General features: G+C 36.4%; 1 protein-coding gene across 1 annotated transcript; it reads right to left on the bottom strand.

Annotated features, from left to right (window-relative positions):
* Positions 1 to 712: 712 nt before the first annotated feature.
* On the bottom strand, positions 713 to 1,813 carry LOC133322192 (uncharacterized). The gene has a single exon (XM_061531237.1). The coding sequence runs from the start codon at positions 1,796 to 1,798 to the stop codon at positions 713 to 715; it is 1,086 nt and encodes a 361-aa protein (XP_061387221.1). The 5' UTR covers positions 1,799 to 1,813.
* Positions 1,814 to 9,201: the final 7,388 nt, after the last annotated feature.

Genomic DNA, 9,201 nt, shown 5'->3' with positions numbered 1-9,201 from the left:
CCTATAGAACACTCGGTGGGTCTTCTATTGCGCTTATATGACCTTCTATTGCAATAACAGACATTATACTTCTATTCTATTAGACTCTCTATTTGATTGGAAATTTATTAAATGATTATAACCACTTTTACACCCTGCCTCTCCAAGCAATATCATCCCTTCATTTCAGTATATATATATATATATTTAATTTAGATATATATATTTTTTTAATTTTGGTATGCTGGAAAAAAATGTACACTACTGCGGGTTTATAAACGTTTTTTTTATGAAACTACCTTTTATCTGTTCGGCAATCGATGCTCTCGTTAGCTAAATATCTAGATATATGTGTTTGCTCTATATGGGACATGGTGTATGAATGTAAATTAACACACACCATTGGGCTATTAAAAATTAAATGCACAGATTTATGACATGAACGTTGTAACCAGCTAACCAGGATAGTGAGCTATAGATACATATCAACAGATACTCTCTAATGTTATACTGTTGCCTGTTACATGTTTCTGTCAGCCTTGTTCGTATCGTATCGAATCGTATCGTTAGATTCGTTTGCTATTTGTTAGCATTAGCGTAAGTATATTTTTGGATTATTGAATTTGAACTTTAAACTTATGTTGGAGCTATATAACAGCAAATAACCTTGTGTGAGTTTACGAGTGTGTGTGTGTGTGTGTGAGTGTATATGTATTTGTTGGCATGAATTAAATTAACGTCTGGCATATTGGCAGCATACGGAATTACGTGGCACCCTTTGGGTTGGTAAACCTGAAATGCCCTTCAGATATGTATAGGAGACAGGCTGACGTAGTATCCTTTGAGGCGGTGGCTTTGTTTTGTTTTTATTCGATTTTGTTGTTGCTGTTGAGCCAGAAGCGGTAGCTGCTGCTGCTGCTGATGACGACGTTGATGCACTTGCCGATGATGTGGTGTTGTATTTTTTATTCAGTTCGAGGTTAGATGTCGACTTGAGAGCCGATTTTATGGGTGTGGACGACGACGAGGATGATGACGTATGTTGGTGGTGTGTGGTCAAGGACAGTGATGGTGGCGGCGGTGGCGGTGTTGTGCCGCTGCATGATAGTGAACGTGATGACAAAGAGAAATTTTCAAAAGCTCGTCGTATCGAACTGGCCGAACGCCTGTGGAGACGTGAAAAACTGGAACGGGCAAAGGATTTGCGATCCTTGTGACAGCCATGGGTGTTAGATTGTTTGCCATTCGCTTGTTTATTTTCGTCAGCCGCATCATCATCGTCGTCTTCGGGTAGTTGTGATTGTTGTTGCTGCTGTTGTTCCTCTATATCTACCGTGCTGCTGGTCTCACTGGACGCACAAGAGATATGCTCCGTTATGGACATGGTCATCATTGATGCCGTCATTATATTACTGGCATTACAGTACTGCCGCTGCTGTTGAGCATCCTTGTTGGCATTTTCTCGATGCGAGGAACAGGAATCGGTCGATGAACTTTGATTGTCCTCCTCATTGCTGGCCGAATAAACTAGGTCATCGTTTGACCTCAAACCAAAACGACGACTCAGTTGTCGAAAGAAGCCCATATTTCGTTCATAGCGTGGTGTCGAGTGCATTGCTGTTGTGTTGGTATTGAGGCCGGGCGAAATGCTACGCTCGTTGGCATTGCGCCGATTGCATTGACGTTGCATGGATGTTGCGTCACTGTTTGGTGCCTCGAAATTGGAACGATGACCTTCTGCTGCGGCAACACTTGTGGCCGAGGATGAGGAGGGCGACGAAAGGGGTATGTCGGCAAAATAGACATGAGCAGTAGTCATTTTGAAAATTTTGGAAAAAATGTTTTATTATTTTATCGAATTACAATTTTTGTTATATTGTTATTATCCTGTTGTGTTTGAACGGATTTTCAATTACAGTTTCCATTGACCCACATGCTAGTTGTGTATTTGCCTATTATTACCGGCTTTTATTGTTTTGTTTTTGAAATTCTCTACAATGTTTACGCTCTCTCTCTCTAAATTTGTCAATTTACCTCTCTCGATTTGTATTTGATTCACTTTCTCATTACTTTTCTCTCTTTTAATTTTTATTAACTTGCCACTTTTCTTGCCGGTTTTCTTTATTTATTTTACCACTACTCACTGCCACTGTTCACAACGTACTGAAGGATTTTTCTGCAAGCGGCTTCTTTATATAGCAGCCCAGCTCCCGTCCTCTCCGGCTGTTTGCACATCCTCAAATCATGGTAATAACTGTCTGCAAAGTGGCGCTCTCTCTCTCTTGCCTTACAACCAACCTTTAATATTCAATGGACATTCACACACACACATGGGTGAATATTTTCGCGGTTTTTTTTCTGCTACGCTGTTTTGTTTGTAAACATTTCCCATTTTATTTTCAACATGCTAATGTTCACTTCCGCTTCCTTTTAGGAGAGGTTCGTTGTTAATTGCTATTGAACTGCATATATCCGTGTATACATACCCCCACTCTTTCCTGGGGTAACCCTAAAAATATAAAAATATAGACATTGTCTTTTGAGACAATGTCATTGCCCCTAAACAAATTTATGGACAGCATCAAATTTCATATTTATTACTCAAACAAAAAACAAAAATTTAAATTTAATTAATTGAAGTTAAAAAGGTTTTCGAATACTGTGTTTACGTTTTGTCTTTATTTGCTTAGACCATGGGTTATAAGTACCACTGGCCGGAAGATAAAATTCAAACCAAACAATTTCTTTGATATTTGAAACTTATGCTGTATCCGAAAAAAAATTAATTTTGTGTTGAAGTCAATAAACTTGTTGAAAAATCACGTGTTTTTTCTGCAGCGTGACAACAACAAACAAAATTTATTAAATTTGTTGTAGCATTTTTTAGATATGATATTGGAGAAGTCGCAAAATTTTTGTTTTCAACTGCATTGCAGTAAATTGGAAACCAGGACACGTGATATTTTAACACCTACATTATCTTTATAGAAATAATAAAAACGTCAGAAGACGAAAACAGGAAAACGTATTAAGAATTCTGGGAAAACCGTTCAGCAAGAGTGTGTTCAAATTTCATGTTACCCTTTTTAAGTTCAACTGGTCTAAAACTTTTTATGTTCCAGTTTTTGGAAAAATTATTTTAAAAGTTTTAAAATTCCCCGAATTGGAATTTTGTTTTCATTTTTTAAGGAAAAAAATCTGAAATACCCATGAATATGTTGTAAAATATGTTTTGTTAGTAACAAAATAGGCGTGGATATTTTTAAAGAATATTTTTTCTAGTCAGAAAATAGGCGTAGATATTTTTAAAGAATATTTTTTCTAGTAAGAAAATTGGCGTGGATATTTTTAAAGAATATTTTTTCTAGTCAGAAAATAGGCGTAGATATTTTTAAAGAATATTTTTCTAGTAAGAAAATTGGCGTGGATATTTTTAAAGAATATTTTTTCTAGTAAGAAAATAGGCGTGGATATTTTTAAAGAATATTTTTTCTAGTAAGAAAATAGGCGTGGATATTTTTAAAGCGTATTTTTCTAGTAAGAAAATAGGCGTGGAAATTTTTAAAGAATATTTTTTCAAGTAAGAAAATAGGCGTGGATATTTTTAAAGAATATTTTTTCAAGTAAGAAAATAGGCGTGGATATTTTTAAAGAATATATTTTCTAGTAAGAAGATAGGCGTGGATATTTTTAAAGAATATTTTTTCTAGTAAGGAAATAGACGTGGATATTTTTAAAGAATATTTTTTTGTAGTAAGAAAATAGGCGTGGATATTTTTAAAGAATATTTTTTTGTAGTAAGAAAATAGGCGTGGATATTTTTAAAGAATATTTTTTCTAGTAAGAAAAAAGGCGTGGATATTTATACCCTACACAACTATGTTGTCAGGGTATTATAGCTTTGTGCAGCCCCAAAAGTTTGTAACGCCGCGAAATATTGGTCCTAGACCCACCTTTAAGTATACCGATCGCCATATCACGACCAGCTGAATCGATCTAGACATGTGTGTCCGTCCGTCCGTCCGTCTGTCCATTATAATTTGTAAACACGATACAGGCCACAGTTATGGAAAAATCTTCACGAAATTATGCATGTAGGATAGGTTCTGGCCAATGAAGACCCCTATTGTTTTTGGTAAAGATCGGTTAATATTTAGGGGATGAAATGGACCAAATACAAAATTTTTGTCGGTTTTTCTGGTCGCTCCAGAGGCCGCAATAATGGCCCGAACATCGTGGAATTTTGCATGTAGAAGGGGATCGGTCCAAAGAATAAGCATGCCTGTTTTGATAAAGATCGGCAAATATTTAACGGGTCAAATGGACCCTGACTTTTGTGTGAAAAATTACAAAATTTGTATTATATAGCGCATATATTTTCCCCTGAAGGACATAGACCCTAGAAGTTGATATTATATCCAAGAGGAGTGGTTGACCTTTAAATGAATACCAATTATATTGTTGTATGTGCTAGACTGTGGGAGTTACACCTAAATATTTACAGGTATCTCCGTATTCGTTTATTATTTAGTACCCCTTATCACTCTTGGGAGCGGAACTATAGCGCTGATCGCTTTGAAATGGTCCATGAGGTTCAAGTTTTGGTCAAGGACAACGCCTATAATTTTCGGTGATGATCAGATAATAATTTTGGAATGAAGTGGACCGAAAACTTAATTTTTTGTGTTATTTCGAGTCAATAGACCACAAATGAAAGCCGAACATCACAATACAACCCACGGTGAAGGGAATCTGGACAATAGCTGTACTGAATACTCGTAATATTCGGAAAATATGTCAGTGTGAGGAAGAGGTGCTGTTTACCTCTAATCGGGCAAGAGGGTGCAAATATCACGAAATATTGCCCAGGCTCGGAATAAACTTCCGCGGAAAGTTTGAGCTCCGTGATAGTAGTGTAGGGTATCACATGGTCGGCCCCGTCCGACTATACTGTTCCACTCACTGGTTTTAAAGAATAATTTTAATTTTTTTATAAATAGGTGACTGCTTTTTTACAAAATAGGCGTGCCTTTTTTAAAATTTTTTTACAAATTTGGCGTGGGTTTTATATTTTAAGAATTTTGACAAAGAATTCGTGTTGTGGATTTTTGAAAGTCGGACGGGGCCGACTATATGATACCCATCACCACTTTCGGCATAATTCAAGAATGCCTACATAAAATTTCAAGTGAAAATATCAACAATTTTTGAAGATATAGCCGATTTATTGTGCTAGCATCAGGTGACAGCAAGAGGGCTTCCCAAACTTTAAACGCGTTTTTCTCCAAACAGCGTTTTTGCGAATGGCGGGCACGATAACTCAAAAGCTAATAACCCAATCGATTTCAAATTTTTGGGACGTTTCTCTGTGAGTGTATAGCTATCGTATGAGCTAGGATAAAGACAATCGGTGAAGATCTTCCTTATTTTTTAACTTAGTTTGCGGTCAAAGCTTGGCGATTTTCCATTAAAGCAAATATGCTATATCGAAATCTAAAACGATTTCAACTAAACTAAGGTATATCTAAATCTGGGCTGATTTTCAGGAAACTTTACATACATCATTGTAGACCTGATTTAGTACGCTGTGCCAAATTTCGTGCAATCCGAAAGATATAAAGGGACTTTGGTACAACATTTACATTAAATCGGACGAAAATATATGGGAGCTATATCTAAATCTTGACCGATTTTCAGGAAACTTTACACACATCATTCTAGACCTAATTCAGTGCGCTGTGCCAAATTTCGTGCAAATCGAAAGATATAAAGCGACTTTGTTACACCATATACATTAAATCGGAATAAAATATATACGGGAGCTATATCTAAATCTGAACCGATTTTCAGGAAATTTAACACACATGATTCTAGACTCAATTCATTACGCTATGCCAAATTTCGTGCAAATCGAAGGATATATAGGGACCTTGGTGCTCTATTTACCTAAAATTGGACGAAAACATATAAGGGAGCATTATCTAAATCTGAACCGATTTTCACGAAATTTAACACACATCATTCTAGACCCCCTTCAGTACGCTGTGCCAAATTTCGTGCAAATCGAAAGATATATAGGGACTTTGATACACCATATACATTAAATAGAACGATAATATATATGGGAGCTATATCTTAATCTGATCCGATTTTCTTTAATTTCAATAGGGTTCGTTCTTGGGCCAAATAAGTGGCTTGTGCCAATTTCATTCAAGGGTTCGTCCGTGGGCCAAATAAGTGACTTGTGCCAAATTTCATTCAATTCATGTAATAAATGCTACCTGCACTTTGTTTACAATTTAACATGGACAGACGGACGGATGGACGGACGGACAGACGGTCATGCATAAATCGACTCAGAAAGTGATTCTATGCTTATTCTCGAAAGGAACCATGTGTCTATCTCGATTCCTTTTGCCTGTTACAAACATATGCACAAAGACATAATACTCTGTACCACATTGGCTAGAACACATTCTACATGCAAAATTTCGTGGGCCCGGTAGTACAAAATGAAAAAATTCGCTGTTGCAAACAAAAATTTACTGTGAAAAAAATTAATTTCGTACGTCCCTGATCTCGATATAAAGATTATGATCTTTAAGAAGTTACGAATGCACCCATCTTGGTGTTTATTCCGACCGAATTTAACGAATGTTTTTTTTTTCAATAAACAAAGTAAGTGTGAACTGCTAGGTATACTTTTGCAAGTTCCAAAATTTGTACTTTAAAAATGCGTATTTTTTATTTTCAAAATATCTTTCTATTGTTAATATAATGATATTTTATCCCACTACCACATCAAATCCCAAAAACACATTGAACCATATCCTTGTATTGATGATTGCAATAAATGCATTGTCCTCGCGAGAAATGCTATAAATTAATTAATTTTTGCAATTAAAGATTCAATTTGACAGAACATTGACCGACCGACACATTTGTCAAGTTCAAATGACAATCAACCTATTTATAAGTGAGAAAACAAACAAGCGGACAAACACAAAAAAAGGAAGGAGGCAACGTCTATTCATTGCAGTATGTGGCAAATCCCCTAGCTTAATCCCTTTTCAATCACACGCATGCACACACACTCACATATGCAAGAAGGAATGAAAAGTGGGAAGCGAACCTATTACTATCTTCATTGAAACAAATGGTCTTCGAACTGAAGGATTTTGGCCCCGAAAAAAGAAAAGCGACAAAAGCCGAACATAGAAATACGTAGGAGTGGTTTCCCATGGAGCTTTTTGTTAGTTTGCCACTGGTTTGCCAATTGCAATGAGGACCAAGAAGAATCCTGTGCATACCAGAAAATAATCATCGATGCATTTGGTGCGAACAACGTGACATCGATGGGTGTTAATGAAGACAAAAAAATAGAAAAAGACAAAAACGATGTCGTTCTTATTGTTGACGAAATTTCGTCGTAGTTTTTTTTTTATTTTGATATCTTTATCATTTGTCCTGCATTAACCTCTAATGACAGAGAGAATATTATCATTGGCATTTTCGGATGAGTGTGTATGTGTGTGTGTGTGCTGCAATAAACATCTTCTGCCAAGACAATGGAATTAATCTATATCCTTTATATAGCCTCCATATTCACAAAATTAGTCTTTCTATGACGTAAATTTAGGCTTTGTGGTAGATTAACACATCCTACAATGTATGGGGAGAATACCAGTTAATTACTTTTGCCATTTTATAGGCCATCGTCACCATAGTAAATCACAATAAGTGTTCATTAAATTTAATTGCTTTGTAAAAAACACTGTCTATAAACATCGTCGAGAAGTTGATGTCATTTCTTAAAGTGTGCATAATGAATAAGGGACATAGACGTTGCTGAAAATGTTATTATACAATCGTTTGGCCTAACTAAACGATGTTTTGACTTGTTTTGAGACTCATAGTGAAATTTTACGTAGAATATTTTACTCATTAACACTATGTACGAAAATTGAAGTTTTATGTTACTTTCATACAGTTTGGCAAAAAGTACTGGGAAATTTCTATGAAAAACCAGTGAGCGGAGCAGTATAGTCGGACGGGGCCAACCAGAAATCGACAAAATTAAAGTTTTTTTGTTCATTGCACCCCCTGAATGAAATCTCAACTTCACCGAAAACTATAAGAGTCGTCCTTGACCATAATCGGAAGTTCATGTACAATTTCAAAGCTATCAGCGCGACATTTCCGACCTCTAATGGAGTAATAATTACGTATAACTCCCACATGAGAGTACATGCAGCCATAAATTTGGTATCAGTTTAAAAGTCAACAAATCCTCTTGGATATATTATCAACTTAACGGGTATATGTCCTTCAGGAGGAAGTATATACGCTCAAAATATAAATTTTGTAATTTTTCACACAAAAGTCAGGGTCCATTTGACCCCCTAAATATTGACGGATCTTTATCAAAACAGGCATGCTTATTTCTTGGCACTATCCTCTTCTCCATGTAAAATTTCACGATGTTCGGACCATAATTGCGGCCTCTGGAGCGACCAGAAAAACCGACAAAAATTAAGTATTTGGTCCATTTCATCCCTTATATATTAACCAATCTTTCTTCATTGGGCCGAACCTATCGGACGGACACACACTTGGGGCGGCACAAAGCTATAATACCCTGACAACATTGTTGTGTGGGGTATAAAAATTAAAAACCAGTGAGCGGAGCAGTATAGTCGGACGGGGCCGACCATACGATACCCTACACAACTACCACGGAACTCAAATTTTCTGCGGATGTTTATTCCGAGCCTGGGCAATATTTCGTGATATTGGCATTGGCATCCTCATCCTCGACTCAGCTAGTCGAGATATGACGATCTTAAGTATACCGAGGTGGGTCTAGGACCAATATTTCGCGGCGTCACAAACTTTTGGGGCTGCACAAAGCTATAATACCCTGACAACATAGTTGTGTAGGGTATAAAAATTAAGTTTTCGGTCCACTTCATTCCAAAATTATTATCTGATCATCACCGCAAATAATAGGCGTTGTCCTTGACCATAACTGGAACCTCATGAAACATTTCAAAGCGATCAGCGCTATGTTCGGCTCACTAGAGTGATAATGGGTTACTAAATAACATACAAATACGGAGATACCTGTAAATATTTAGGTGTAACTCCCACATCAGAGCACATGCAACAATATAATTGGTCTTAATTTAAAGGTCAACCACTCCTCTTAGATATAATATCAAC

The sequence above is a fragment of the Musca vetustissima genome, unplaced genomic scaffold, assembly GCF_032173495.1.
Source record: "Musca vetustissima isolate MV318-11 ecotype Yass unplaced genomic scaffold, APGP_CSIRO_Mvet_v1 utg92393, whole genome shotgun sequence".
In the NCBI taxonomy this organism is placed as follows: domain Eukaryota; kingdom Metazoa; phylum Arthropoda; class Insecta; order Diptera; family Muscidae; genus Musca; species Musca vetustissima.
The sequence above is the reverse complement of the archived record's forward strand: the minus strand, read 5'-3'. Positions and strand labels throughout refer to the sequence as shown.